Source organism: Vulpes vulpes, chromosome 7 (genome assembly GCF_048418805.1).
Source record: "Vulpes vulpes isolate BD-2025 chromosome 7, VulVul3, whole genome shotgun sequence".
Lineage (NCBI taxonomy): Eukaryota > Metazoa > Chordata > Mammalia > Carnivora > Canidae > Vulpes > Vulpes vulpes.
The window spans coordinates 22,508,832-22,524,364 of record NC_132786.1 but is presented as its reverse complement, the minus strand read 5'-3'; the positions used below and the strand labels follow the sequence as shown (position 1 = coordinate 22,524,364).

General features: G+C 53.8%; 1 protein-coding gene across 4 annotated transcripts in view; it reads right to left on the bottom strand.

Annotated features, from left to right (window-relative positions):
• DPP6 (dipeptidyl peptidase like 6) overlaps positions 1–15,533 on the bottom strand; it is a 908,079-nt gene that overhangs the window by 21,062 nt on the left and 871,484 nt on the right. For all 4 annotated transcript variants that reach the window (XM_072763227.1, XM_072763225.1, XM_072763226.1 and 1 more), the window contains exons 17-18: positions 13,681–13,728; positions 1,433–1,531 (exon numbers count right to left, since the gene is read on the bottom strand). In XM_072763227.1, coding sequence (XP_072619328.1) covers positions 1,433–1,531; positions 13,681–13,728 — 147 coding nt within the window. The remainder of the gene's footprint in view (positions 1–1,432; positions 1,532–13,680; positions 13,729–15,533) is intronic.

The window sequence follows — 15,533 nt, the reverse complement described above, 5'->3', positions numbered from 1 at the left end:
CACTCCAAGATCTAAAGCCTGTCCAGGTGCCACCTTCCTGGGAAACTTTGTGTGACCCCAGTTCATTCATGCTCTGTTCTGAGTCCCTGGGCCATTTTTTTTTTGTGCTCTAAAGGATGCAGCTCTGCCATATATGCTGTTCGGGTCAGTCTGATTCTGTTTCATGGGGGGGGGGGGGGGTGAGCCTTGGTTCCTGACCTCGGGGGGTCACAGGCTGTTAGGTCACTGTGTCCTTTCTTATAAGGGGATACTTAATAATGCCCCTGGGCCCACTGGTCCAGGTGATGAGCCACTGCCCTTCCATGAGGGAACAGGTAGAAAAAGAGTTTCTAGGGATGGTCTCACATGGCAACCACCCTGTCCCCCCACCACCCTGCAGTTCAGACATCAGTAATCAATCTCAACATTCTCCCATCGACCTCTGGTGACACTCTGCTCCTCTTCAACAAAGAGCTCCAGCAGTTACGGTCAATCCATCAGACTTTGGCCAAGAGAGGAAACCTACATGCCAACTTCAGAGGTGATGGGTGGATGGACTTGAATGAACAACCCAGAGATCTTCAAGGTTAGAACCCTCATTTTGTAGGAGAAGGGTGTTATCCCCCAAAGTAGGGAAGTCTGGGGGGGCAGAGCTCTGGGGGAAAGACAGTGAGACGTGTTTGGGGCATTATGTATGTGGGATCTCCAAGGGTAAACCACTGGTGGGCAGTGAGGACCCCAGGGTGGGCTGGGTAGACTGGTGAGCCATCTGCAAAGAGGGGGATTGAGGCTATGAGGACTGTTTCCCTCCTGGGCATCGGAGTCCACATCCACCCAGTGTCTGGGGCACAGTGCCCACTGGGGTCCAGCACAGTGTTAGCACTCATGAAAGCTTACTGGACGAGCAAGTGGGCAGCTCGAGACAAAGAGGGGCACAAAGCAAGGCAGGGAGCTGGGTGCGGCCAGGGCTGTGAGAGCATGCCAAGCCCTCCCCGTATCATCTCTCTGGATGCAAGGACGCCTCCTCAGCCCATGCTCAGCTCCGAAAGCTTAGACAATGAAGCAGGCAAATATCGCATGGAACAGAAAAGGGATTTCCAGAGGGAGTCTGTTTTCTCCGGACGATGTCATGACATGTTCCCCCAGAGGAGAGAATAAATGTCAGCCTCTTGAGGAGAGAAATCATATGCTCCACTTTCCTTGGTCTGTTGCTCGAAGAGTTTCTTGGTTTTGAGCACAGTAAGCTCAGCGCAGGATGTGTTCCCCCTGAGTCCTGCCTGAACCTCCCCCTTGCAGGCTGGGAAGCGTTTCCAGCCTGGAGGCCCCGCAGGAGTGTGATGGTGGGTGTGTGGTGTGGGGGGTGGGAATGGCGGAGGGGGTGGGAGGGGGAGCCCGGGTGCGCGCAGTCAATCCAGCGCGGTTGGGCTGCTTCGGGGGACCATGCGGCACTTACTGTAATCGTCAACCTCGATCTTCCGGTATTCTACTTTGGGCATCTGTCGGTCATGTACGGCTTTCTGTACGTGCTCATTTGTTTCTAGATCAAAAATTTCTAAGAGAGAGAACAAAAAATCACACAGTCAGAACCAGTGATTTCTTACTGAAGCCGCAGGCTTTCATGTGCATCAGACCGCCAATTACTAGGTCAGGCCCCGGGGTGATGATGATTATTTCTTGTGCACAGACCAGGAAACCGAGACCAGGTGGAATGCCCTGTCCCAAGTCAGGAGGTTGGGGCAGACGGAACATTCTTTCCACCATATTAGGTGACTCCCCCACCGCCCATAGGTTGTCGTTCCTCATGGCATTTCTCGCATGTATAGGTCTGGGCATGTGTTTTCTTTTCTTTTCTTCTTCTTTTTTTTTTTAATGTTTTATTTATTTATTAGAGAGAGAGAGAGTGAGCAAGAGAGCATGAGCAGGAGGAGGGAGAAGCAGACTCCCCATGGAGCAGGGAGTCCCATGTGGGGCTTGATCCCAGGACTCCGGGATCATGACCTGAGCTGAAGGCACACGCTTCACTGACGGAGCCCCCTGGGAGCCCTGGTCTGGGCATGTTTTATTGGTTTTGGAAAACCAACATCACATATCTGTTAGGACAGATGCTTTTCCAATACAGTGGCCACAACAACCAAGGAAGGGAAGAAGAGTGGAGGCTGGAGTGTGCTCTTTATTATAATTTTGCAGGGAAAGTGGATTCAGATCTCTTACCTGGCTCATAATGTGACCTGGCTTAGGACACCTTAATCTGAATGATCACCTCAGCTGGCAGTTTAAGGCCACATGAGCACAGTTTACACTGCAGTGGGACTAGCGCTTCTCCCTCCCAGTCAGAGAGAGGAGTCTTCACTCACGTGGGCACCACTGGGCGCCTCTCCAGGTGCACGAATGCTCCTCGTCAGCCCACTTCACTAATTTCCTCCTGAAAAGGCCCTTCCCCCTACGTCACCATCTATATATTAAAAACCTCCCGCCTTTCTTCTTCTCACTCTGAGCCTACACGTGGGGACACCTTGTGGCCCATTATGGAAGGAAATTTTGTCTTCAAGGAATGCTGCCTTTGGCTCCCTAAACAGCTTCGAGACATTCATGAATATTTTACAGAGTAAATTCGCACTACAAGCAGCGCTACAGAGGGGTAGTCAACCATCCCCGTAATAACTTCCCTTAAGAACAACGGACTCCCTACGTGACTCCACAATGGGACCTAAAGGCCAAACCTGGCCCAGAAGCAGGAGCTCCTGCACTGAGTAGTTTTATCTTGAATGACACGCGGCCACCCATGGTGCTCAGGGATCTGAGGGACTGTCTATGTGCAGGGCTGGCAAATGTCCACATCGCCAGGAGACAGCGACAGTTCCAGGACGTGTGATGAGCAAATAGGACAAAACAAAAAAATGTCTAATACGTTGCTGGACACATATTTGAAAATTTAGCTTTGATGAAAAGGTGAGGGGCAAATGGTAAAACTAATTTTCAAATCGGGAGATTTACAGAAAAAAAAAAATCCTTCAGACCAATGCCTTGGGAGATTCTGAACACCACATGGCAGGCGAGAAATGGTGTCCTCTGTAGATAGCGGGACAGCACAGCTGCGTCTGCAAGGGATGTGCACTGAGGTCCAGGCTGACTTGACCTCAACTTTGAGGCCCAGCAATGTGGCTGAGAGATGGCACACTGACCTCGTGGTCACATGCTGCCCCAGGGTGGTGGGTGTGCCCCACGGCCTGCCCCACACCCTAGCTTGGACTCTTCAGAGACCCTACACAGCATTCATTTTTGCTGAGTCTAAATGTCCTCATCCCTGGGGCACCTGGGTGGCTCAGTGAGTTGAGAATCTGATTTTTTATTTTGGCTCAGGTCATGATCTCAGGGTCATGAGACTGATCCACATGTGGAGCTCTGCGCTAGGCGTGGAGTCTGCACAAGATTCTCTCTCTCTGCCCCTCTCTTCTCTTCTGAGCTCTCTCTCCCTTTCTGTCTCTAAAATAATAAATAAATAAACCTTAAAAAAAATAAATGCCCTCGGCCTTTTAACAGTTGCTGGCATGCACAGTCAGCAGACAGGAGTTGGTTTGTGAGATGGGAACTATTTCCTATTTGTATTCTTGTCACGACGGTAAGGCAGGAAGTCTAGAAGGCAAGTTGGAAAGTCTAGAAGGAAAGTAGAATTTTTCCAGTTCTTTGCTGCCGCAGGACCCTGGCACTCACTCTTCTCTATGACTGGAACGCTCTTCCCTGGCTCCTTCTCTATCAGGCCAAACATCACCTCCGTAAACAGAAGCCCATGTCGGGTACCCCTCTTAGCACCAACGGTAAGAGTTGTGGTCATTTCCCCGACTGCCTCTCTCTGTCCTCAGCTCCCAAGGCTTCAGTGTTGGGTCTCATCCCAGAGACAAACCACACGAGTTTCCAGTCACCTGCTTACATGTGGAAATCTGATCCACACTCCAGGAATGATGTGCCTACACTGGAGCTGAGTCTGGGTTTCCACTCCAGTCTTTCTCCCTGTTCCCACCTGGCCCCTTTTCCATGGCCCCTTGAGGGTCTCTGCTGGACCAGAAGCTGGGAGGGACTGGGAGAGGGGGGTCCTCCTGGGTCCTTCAGGAGCCTGGGGGTTCTCGGCTACTCAGGCCTCTTGGGTGCAAGAGTTGATGCAATCTAAGCCTCTCATGCACTGCTCCCCGCATAAGACAACCCACAATGGAACCAAAGCACACTTCCGTTACACCAACAGAAAGCTGACGGTACTTGAAGGACTCGTGACAAACAGGTTAATACTGAGTTCATGCCCGGGTCAGGATGCAATTTACTGGTGCTGTGGGAGCCCGTGCACAGATCTCCTGGGGTCACCTGAAGCCTCCACCCTCAGAGAGCCCGCCATCCTTCCCTCCCTGTGTGTCTGTGAAACAAGCCCAGGTGGAAACTGGTAAGGGGCTGGGGGTGTGCAAATGTAGGTCAAACTGGATGAGGGGAGTCAGCCGGCATGCATAGGAGCAAGGATGGCCCATTGCTACCGAGAGGCAGCCCCACGCGTTGGGTCCTGGGGTGCAGGTGACACCCTCCACCAGGGGAGGTTTGCTGGTGGCAAGGCCAACCAGGACCAGCAGCTCTCAAAATGAGAGAGAACCAACACAATTTGGCTGCATTTGCATCTCTGACATCACTCAGTGATCTCCAAGGCCGATCCTGAAGGAGAAAGTTCAAACATAGGTTGCAGTGCGGGTCTGCTGCCCCCTGAGTTGGGCCTGCCTGGTGTTACGGAGAACACGCAGCCTATCCAATTCCAGAGCCCGGAACTCCAGCATCAAGCGGGAGCACCGAGTGTGCTAATCGAGCACAGACCCTGCAGACCGCGTTTGAATAGCTCGCCTCTCTGTTGAAATCCCACCCTTCACAGAGGCACCAAAGCAACAGACTATTAAATTTAGTTAAATATTAGATTTCTCATTTAATGATTGCCCACACAACTGGTTTTATCAGCAGAGAGCTGGCTGGCCCACAGGGGAGTTGAGTTAAGCCATTTTATTTGTTCCCATAATTGCATTCAAAGAAGGCAGAGGCTCAGCAGAGGAAATAAGAGAAGATTGGCATGTTCCCGAAGGACTCTTCTTTTGACTTTGGTGCCATGGGGACCTCCAGTCTGGAGCATACAAATGGCCACTCCTTAATTAAATGTGAGCCCCCTCTAATATTTGGTGGAATTAGCTATTATCAGATCTGGACACAGTGAGACCATGGGAGCAGAGGCCCGCTCACGGAGGTTGGCTTCCCAGCTGTGTCCCCGCAGGCAGAAGTGGCCTGGTCCATGGGCTGTTCCCAGACCGTGTTGGTTCACAGCACTGGGGGAGCCTCCACTTGGCTGAATGTGGGGACATGTGGCCAGCATCTAACAGAAGCCAACACCGGCACGGACCCTGGACTCCTTCCTCTCCTGGATGTCCTTTCTCTGAACACCAACCGTCTAGCTGTTAGAGTTGGTGTCACGGGGTCTGGGTAATAATTGTTCATGTTGCTAGATCTGCTTTTGTCTTCAGCAGGACTTTAAGAAGCTTGAAGGCAGAGTCCCTCTAGGTGAAGTGACCTCCTGCCTCTCCCAGCCACTGGCTTCTGTTCAGGACCAGGGATGTGTGTCAACAGGGCCAATGCGGCCCCCTCCCCACAATTAACTACACCGCCATTTAGGTTGGGGTGCAGCGGTGGGTGGGTGGCAGCGAGCTCTGATGGAGCGAGGAAGGATGCCAGGCAGGTACCCTGATGGCTGGAAGGCACGCGGCGCTTCGCTCCCTCTGTGTACGCACCCACCCAACATGCCATGTCTTGGCCCAATGTGATCCATCTGAAAACCTGATCCCCTGCCCCCATAGAGGCTGCCTGTGTGCGGAGCCCTGGGGATCCAGAGGAACTTCCAGAAACATGAACAATTAAGGGTTTGATGGGACGGGTCACTTCGTGCTTGGGGGACACCTCCTGAACTCTCCGACCACCGTCTCCCCCGCAACCTGCATGCACGGCCAACAGAAGAGGCCATGGTCCATGGGCAGCTACTCAGGAAGAAGACGAGGAGGGGCAGGCGTGGCCCCAGGGCAGCGGGGACCCTGTATGAGCAAAGGCCCTAGGTGCCACGCAGCTCATGTCTGGTCTAACCTCCAGAAAGGATCACCTTGATGTCACCTGCAGTGACCTGGTTTTGCATCTTTATAAAAGTCTGTGTGAGGAAGAAGAGAATCCTGCCCTTGAGCATTGGTAAGGCAGCGGGCCTGGGGAGCCGGGAACTTGGGGTCCCCACGTGCACAGTCAAGAATATGCCGTGGGGTGCCACCCGTGAACACTGGTCACACCCGCTTCCACCAACACTTGCACTTGCTCCCGCCGCCGCGGGGCTGGCGGTTGGGGCGCCGTGGCTGCCGATGGGGCGTCCGCACAACTGAGCTGCACTCCCTCTCATCCCTACGTTAAAACCAGCCGCGTATTAACTGTGGTTTTGTTGGTTTTTCTATCTCAGCACCTAAGTTGTTTGAATACCCGGGCACCAGACGAGTATACTGCGGTCCCAGCCATAATTACGTTCTTAAGGAAACAGCTTTTAAATAATTCAGAGTCACATCTGCGAACACCCTGCAGGCTTTGCTTGTAGATAAGATTTTCTAAAGGGAAGGAAGTCAAATATTCCCAGGGTGGCTCTGGGGTCAGAGGGGAAGTGAAGAAAGGACAAAGAATTCTGAAACAGTAATTTCGAATTTCCGAGCAGGGCCGGGATGGATGCGACCATCCGCCCAGAGCCAGGCCCCTGACCTTGCAGGGACCCCTCTTCACCCGATGTGCAGCCACCCTGCAGCCTCTATCATCTGTGCCTGTCACCATCAAGGAGCACAGGCTTCCCACAGTTTTTCCCAAAGCCACCTTCCCGAGGCGCGGAGGGCCCTCCTGCCCTGGCTGCAGGCACGCGGCCCCCACGTGCGGTCTCTATCTACACAGCCAGTCAGAATGGCCTTCCTGACACATGAGGTGGCTGAGTGGCTCTGTTTGCCCCATGGAAACCCAGCATGGGGTTCAAACACCACTAGGGACTTGGCGCAGAGGCTGACTAAACCGGGGTTGATTTCCGGAGCAGTGATCAGAGAATCTGCGGTTGTCAGCATGTTACTTAGACAATGATGACAGCACAGTGGTCTCCAGGTCCTGTGTCCCGGGGCCTGGGAGAGGGGCCCCCATAGTCAGGGATAAGTAGTTGGGGTCAGGGAGCCAAGGCCTGGGTTCTGGACGAGGCAATGCGATCTGGTACGTTGCCATAACGAGGCACATGCCAGATTCCATGTATGAAGCCCTGGGGTGGATTGGTTGCCCCATCACGTTCAAAGTCATGGATGCCCAGCCCGGCGACAATGATGAGGCAGTGAATGGCCATCACCAGCAGGTGAAATGTCAGAGTGCAGTCCTTCAAGACCACAGAAGCAGCATCTTCTTGTCCTCTGAGTGGGGAAGGGGACAGGCACTCACCCAGAGCTGGCTCAGGTGGCCTGGTGTGCAGGGTGAGAGGACATCTGGGGCAAGCATTGGGGGCACAGCCGTCGGCCTCCTGGCCATCTGTGTGGGCACAGGATGGAGAACTGGATCTGCCATGTTGATGGCAAGGCCAATGGATGGTGAGCCAGAGATGGGGCCAGGCTGGAAACTGGACCCATGGCTTCCTAGCTGTGTGTGTGTGTGCATGCACACGTGGCCTCAGTTTCCTTAACTGCACAATGGGGGTGACAGTAGACTGTGTCACGTGAGGATGAAGTGGGCCCATGGCAAGTGATTCATAAATGCTGGCCTGGTCACTGTGGATGTCACGGTTGCTCGAGGTGTCAGAATTCCAGAAGAAATCTTACATTAGCTGTCAGTGTCCCGCAACCCGAGCCTCAGTTTTGTCATCTGTGAAGTGGAGCCGGGTTGCTCCTCTCATGGGTTACTGGTGAGGAGCAAGGAACTTCATTGTGCGCCATCGGATGGTACCTGGGCCCGTCACAGCCCTTGGAGGATGTGTGTCATATCAGACCACAAAGCTGTGGGGTCTGTGTCTGCTGAGGACACAGGGAATGGAGATGACCATAGGTGCCCCAGACAGAGGGAGCCCCGGGGGACGGGGATGGGGTCAGGCTCACCACACACCATCCTCACAGATGAGCCCACTCTGAGCAGGAGGAAGACTCCTCCCGGGAGCTCTGTGCCTGGCCTGAGACCCGCACCTCCTAGGGTCTCCCACTTCCAGCCTTGAAAACGAAAAGGTTCCATTGGCTGTTATGTAACATCCTTTTTAAAATCCAAATCTCAGATTCCCAGAACAAGACAGGCTTCCTTCCTTTCCTGAGAAGAGCCTTCACATGCACGGCAGCCTGACACCCAGTGAGTTAAAAGAACCACTGCTCAGCCCCCGCGTCCTTCCTACCCCTCCAAACAGGGGTCACTTGTAATCTGGGAATTCCTACAGCAGAATTGGGAACATGAGGAATTAAAAAAAAAAAAATCACAAAAATAACCCAAATCTCAAATCTCTACAAAATTTGAAAGAGGGCAACCGACTGTCTTGGAGCATTAGATGAAGGCTCACGAGTCCCTTCAGGCCTTTCCAACCTTGACTCTCGGTCTGAGAAAGATCTAGAACTCATATCACTGCCCACGCCAGGCACTAACCAATACAGGCCTCCAAGGCTTCTTCCCCGTTTAGGTCTGTTTTGACGTTTCTGTCCTTTGTGCCCTCAGCAGATTCTGGGCTCTCAGGGTGTAGGGGCAGGTCCCCAGGGTTGTGCCCCCACAAGCACATGTCTCTCCTCGGTGCTCCCCTCCGCGGGGTCCGTGCCATGACACCTCTCCTCCTGCATTCCTGCACCATCAGGCTGGGCGCTGGTGCTCCCGGCCATAGTCAGAGGACCCTCCCTGGCAGGCGGGTCCTCCCCCCTCCTCATAGGGACCCCTCTGGCACCGAGCATACCTGTCTGCAGCCTGGGGCCTGTGCAGAGCACCATCATGTGCTGGTACAGGGGACGATGTGACAGGCTCGCTTCTGCAGAGTGACTTATACAAAATGGCCAATAATGAAGCACTTAGTCACTCCTCTCAGGGACTTAGCAAAGGCAGCCAGTTGCATCCTAGACCCTCCTTCTCCCTGTGACAGTGACGCCTGGCACTCACCAGCCTGTCCCTTCCTTCACGGCTTCTCCTGCATTTAGGTGGGTCCCCACGAGGGAATTCTGACCAGTGGAAGCAGCGCATACCACTGCAAGGCCTTAGTACAAAAAAATCCCACAGAATCTTCTTTTTCTTTCTTCCTGTCCACACAGCCAGAAGCCGATGTGAAGGTGATGGGCCATGGACTAGAAGGAAATTGCATCCCCAGCTCCCTCCCAGGATCTCATGACCTGGACTTCGTGTGAGTGAATCATAGACCCTTGTTTTGCTGTGCTGTGGGTCGAACCATGTCCCCCAAGGACGCTGACATCCCCACACCCAGGACCTGTGACGGCGACTGTATTTGGAGTTAGGGTTTTTGCAGAAGAAACACATTTAGCTAAGGCCATGAGGGGCCCTAATCCAGTATGAGTGGTGTCCTTATAAAAAGGGAAAGTTTGGGCTCAGAGACACACATGGGGAGGCCAAAGAGGAACAGTGATGTTTGTACACACCGAGGATGCCCACAGTTCCAGTAGCCACCAGAAGTGGGGGGTAGGGTGTTGGGGGGGGTTATGAGGGGGTGGGACCAGAGCACAGCCCCCACCCTGCCAACACTTCTATCTTGAACTTGCAGGCTCCAGAGTGGTGACAGATCACCCTTCCGTGGGGTGCTGCCCTGGGGGCCATACATGGAGCTCCTCAGATTCCAGTGGTGGCACTCCCAGCGGCGGTCACCATGTGGCAACGGATCCCCGAGTTCATCTGAAAGGCAAGGAGCTGGGATCGAAGCCGTTTCCTGGGATACTGTGCAGCCAGCTATGACCAGCGAGAGGGATGCAATGAGTTGGGCTGTGTGGCCGGCCCTCACAGGAAGCCAGCCTGCGTGGGCTGTCTCAGTCACCAGGGCCCCCCTGAGCTTTACCCTCTGTCTTTCCACTGCAGAGCAGGCCCATGGCCATTTTGCATCACGACTCCCCTCGAGGGTGGAAGTGACAAGAGGACAAGCGTTGGGGCAGCCGGGAGGGCGTGACGACCGCAGAGCCGTCGCGGCAGACCAGGAACGTGCAGAGGTGTTGTCAGGGTGTTCCAGTGTGCGGCCGGGACCTTGCAGACACACGAGATTGTCACACTTCAGGGGGAGCCTCTGTGCGGTGTGATGTCTGGATGCACAGGGACGCAGAGGCAGGATGGCCCCGCAGGGACCGTTGCGGGGGGGTAGGGGGGGAGGCCTCCCTGTTTCCCCTCGCACTACCGTGTCTGGATGTAAATCAGACCCCGACACAGGCCTCTTCTCCTCTTGGGTGCTGGGCACCACCAGCAGCTCAGCTGCAGGATTGTTCTGCGTCTAGCGTGCTGCCTTACGTCAGTATTCCGGAAAACTCTGTGCCACAGTAAGAACTAGAGATGCAGCAACGGGGAAGTAGGGGTGAAATCTCCCCAGAGTGCGAATGAGTCAGCAGGAGGGCCGGGGCTCCAACGCGACGGCACACATGAGCAGGCTTGTGAAACACGTGTGGTAGGAAAGAAGGCCATGCGTCGCCACGCAGTATAGACGTCGGCCAGTTCCCGGTTATCAGCACTTCACTGAGATGAATGGAGCACAAGGGGTCACCTTCGGGGTCATGGTCAGACCGGAATGTCCCACGCCGTGCCAACTGCGTACTTCTGTTCCTTGTTCCATGGGGCTCCCCTCCCCTGGGAATCCCCTACGACTGTGGCCCTTGAACCCCAAACAGTGAAATGTGTCTGCAAACGCCTGGTTTGTCAGGGGGCTCCCCAAAGACAACTACAGCCGCTGGTGTCTCAGGACTGAGCGGGTGGGGTGGTTTTTGTGCTGCTAATCCCCCAACCCGGCGGCAAGAAGGGGGTCGTCTGGTTTCCCTGCAGAATCAGGGGGAACAGCCCAGACAGAGAGCTCTCCTGTGTTGCCCGCGGGAGGCACATGGCGCAGTCGTACCCAGACCCTCTTTCAGATCAGGGGACCCACACACACGTTGCCCCAGTTTATAAACAGAACAAACAAAATGTCTTATTGATGTTGTTCTGCATCTAAGACATAAACCTGCTTTGTCTTCATCCCCACGGGAGCCCGAGGAAAAGCCGTGATGTGGACTCTGTGCCTGGGCTCAGGCTCCTGGTCTCGGGAGCCCCGGGGGTGTGATCGCATCCCGGCCTGAGCGCAGCTGCGAGCCACAAAGCCTCCTCAGAAACAGGCGCTGCATCACCCAACTCGGAAGAAATCCTAACGGCATCCTCCAAAGAAGCGAGGGACAGTGTTTAAGTGCACGGCTTTCTTAAGAAGACCCAAACCTACTTAGAAAAGGGTGGGGGGCGGGGGGGAATCATCTAGAGCTAGTTTTGTGTTTTTACTAGAGATTTTTTTTAAAGGTTTTTTATTTTGAAATAAATTTTAAATTCCCAGGAAGTTTCAAAAATAGGCCTAGAGTTCCATGCACCCCACACGCAGCTTTCCCCCACAATGACACCCTCTGTGACATGGCAGTGTCCAGAGCAGGACACTGACAGGTACACAATGCTGCTGCCCACACATCCCATTCAGATTTTTAAGAAGGGAAAAAATTAATAAAATATCAGGAAATTATCTATATACTCTTGGTTTTTTTTTTCTTTGTAGTTTCAGAGCTAGAGGTCAGGGACTCATCAATCTGACATCACACTCAGTGCTCATCCCATCACATGCCCTCTGCCATGTCTATCACCCAGTGACTCCGTCCCCCATCCAGTGACCCTCAGTTTATTCCCAGAGTTAAGAGTCTCTGACGGTTTATCTCCCTCTCTGATTTCATCTTATTTTATTTTTCCCTCCCTTCCCCTATGATCCTGGTTTTTTTCTTTAATCCCACATGAGTAAAATCATATAATAATTGTCTTTCTCTGATTGACTTATTTTTCTCAGCATAATAGCCTCTAGTTCCATCCACGTGGTTGCAAACGGCAAGATTTCATTCTTTTTGAATGGCTGAGTAAAATCCCATTGTCTATCTACACCACGATCTATGTTCTCTTTTGTTTTAACAAATCCTCTAAGTGAATAGTATCTGTTTTCTTTAGGAAAAGAGATGCTCCAGTTGAGGCTTGGCAAAATAGTTCCATGTTTCAGAGTGAAAATCACTGCTAAAGAGATTCCAGCATGAACACTTTTTCAGAGAGGGCCGGCATGCTGGGCTGTGTCTGTGGATACCTGCCTTGTGGTGGGCATCCTGGCCGATCCCTCGGGCAGACTCCCCATGATGCTCCAAGCCTTTCTGCCCACGAGAGTGGGCAGCCTGTGGCCAGGAGGGGGGATGCCCAGACAGTCGCATGTCACACACCCTGTGCCTACTGGACACGTGGCCAGACCCCCAAACCTCTCAGGCTCCTATAAAGCTCCCCACTTGTGTTGGAGATGAGGCCTGGGCTGGGCACCTCTGCACCCAGAGAACCCCCTCCCCAGGAGGACCCCAGGAAGGCCGACACAGCCTGCTCCTGGCATCCTCCCCATCAATGGCCATGCGAGTATTTAGAGTGGGTTTTGTATCCATCTCACATCCCTTTTTTGGACTTTTGCATTTTAAGTGATTTTTAAAATCGATTCCTGGTGTTATCTTTGACTTTTGAATTTCTAGTGATTATTTGATAAGTTTTGTGAAATATCGTCATCATTTAGGATTATTCTCTAAATGCTGTCTCCCTAAATCAGTCTGTTTTATGTATTTTTGAACCCTTTGACCTCTTTTTAACCAGAACAGTGGAGACCCTGTCTCCCACACTTTGCTCCATGACCACTGTGCTCGAAGCCCCACCACTGGGACAGGAACCAGAGTCTCTGACACTTGGCTGCCTTTATAATGGAGGGATGTGCAGAGTCACTCCTGCCATCGGGGTCTGAGGTCTGACTTTTTGTTTGGAGGCATGATACAGAGCAGGGTCCTGGCAGGGCATGTGGTACCCTAGTGGGAAGGAGCAGGGTTGGGAGGGTTCCTTGGGGACAGGACCAAGGAATGGAGAGACAGAGGGCACGTTCTCTTTATTCTCAGCTTTCCTGAGAGTCTGCCTGGGACCAGACACATCATTTCTGATCCTCCCCCTACATACACGAGGATGTGTGTCAACTTGCATGGGGTCCCTTCAAGCACAAATATGCTGGGAGGTCCTCAAGAGACTCTGGAGAGTTTCACCCTTGCAGTGGCATGGACGTGAAGCCCTTTGTGCCATCAAGTGGTCCCCCACCCATGGGGTGCCTGAGACTTGGCCCCCCAGGGGAGAGCCAGGCTGCTCAGCCAGGGCCGTGGGATCTGCTCAGGCCGCAGGTGGGGTCCTGTCCGGCCGCAGTGGCCTCCGGGCCTCAGCACCTGTGGGGCCGGGGCATCCAGCTGGCCTCTGAGGGCCCATCACACTGATGGATACCGGCGATCGTCGGGGAGCCGCTGGGACATCACCATCTCTGAGTCTCCAAATAGGAATAAGCAGGCCGGATTCCCTCACAGAGCTTTGGCTTCCTTTCTCCCATGGGACGGGAAGATTTCAGAAAAGAGCAAAGGCACTTACTTTTCTTATCCGTTGTGTTGTGCACGGTCACCGTGGGGACGCCAGGACCTGGGTGGGCAGAGAGGAGAAGCCAGAGAAGAAAAGAAAGAGTTCCGTTAGTGCTGTTGAAACACAGCAGAGTCCAAGCCTTCCTTATGGCTTGCACACTTGCGGACCCAGGACCCAGGCTGGCCCCGCGGGTTATTGCAGGCTGTCTATCTAGCCCTGAACCTGGTTTGAACTCCCCACATCCCCACTGCTGAAATACCACAGACGGCATCCCGCCGAGCCTTCCATGGTCCACCTGCCCCGTCACTCCACAGTCCCCGTGCTGACACCGATCCCATGCAGTGCATCGAGTTCGAGTGAGTTGCTCAAGTGGCCCAGTCCCACACTTGGTTCTGCCCAGAGAGGTCGTCCCCTCTGCGGACCTCCTGTAACATTTTGTGAACACTTACTAGCCTAGCAGGGTCATTTTGCAAATGTTTATCCATGTTTTCGTGTCCCTCCAAGTTCAGGCCAGATTGCGGCTCCCTGGATCGGAGGCCATCGGGGGGTCCAAGGCCAGGAGGTGTGAGGGAAGTACAGCTCCGGGCAGACTGGCCCTCCCTCCCTGGTTGCAGTCGGTCGATGTCCTCATTCTCACCAGCAAGAGTCCAGAAAGCCAAAGGGGCTTTCCATGTTATTTTTTCTATCATTTTGGAAGTATACTCTGAGGCAGGTGACCTCTCTGACCTCCCCTCTGCCTGCTTTGCGAATGCAGCCTGTTGCAGTCAGCGAGACTTCTGCAGGTGCTGAAGGGCACCTTCCGCACCCTCTGCCCCCGACACTGGCATGCTTGTTGTTTTTCTTCATTCAGGTCTCTACTGAAACGCCTCTTCCAACCAGCCCCCGGGAAAGAGCTCCTAGCCGGACCCCACCATGCTACCAGCCCCTCCCCGCCCCACTCCTTTCCCCCTTTGCAGAGCTCACTGCCACATTCCGGGGACCTTGTGACTTGGATTTTCAGTATTTGCTCCTCGTCTTCAACTGCATCAGAGTGTAAGCTCCAGAAGAGGGGTCTTCCTGCCATTATTTCTAGCATCTGGATGGTGTTTGTAATAGAGTTGGTGCTTGATTACACATTCACGGAGTGAGTGCTGAGTGGTGATCACCGAGCATCTAGAGGGGAGCAGAGGGGCTGCCCCTTGGCCCTGGGGGACTGGCAACAATGGAGGCAGAGAGGAGGCAGGTGGGCAGAGGGAGATAGGTCCACGGCGGGGACACTGTGGCCAGGGTGTTGCCCACTCACTGCTTCAGGCTGGGGACCCTGGGACGCTATGAGCTCACTGGAGCAGCCACACCTGAGCTACAGGACATGTCCTGTCTGAGGAGAGGGATGGCTGGCGTTTAGCTGCCCTGGGATCATCATAAGTCCTTGTGTGCTTCTCTGGGGCCATAGGACAAGTGGTTCAACTGAGAGCCAGGGACCCTGTCATAGATCCCACTACTCTCAGGGCCAAGAGACCCTGCCACAGTGGCTGCAGAGGTGCAAGTCCCAGCCCAGGGCCCAAAGAGGATGTGCCAGGAAGACAAAAGGGTCCTCAGCACCATTGAGGAGCAACATGGGGCTGGCTCAGGCAGGCCCCGGCTAAGCTGAGACAGACTGTAGGTCACACCAGCCACAGACCTCAAGCCTGTCCACCGCCCGGGGAATGAGGCCCAGAAACTGCCCAGTGCACATCCAAAGTCCAGGAGGCCCAGAGGCCCTTGTTCCCCCTGCACCATCCTCCCACTAGATAGGATCCCCCAAATCAAATCACCATCCTCTCACTAGATAGGATCCCCCAAATTGATGTTCAGTTACATTCAAATTTCAGATAAACATCATAGTG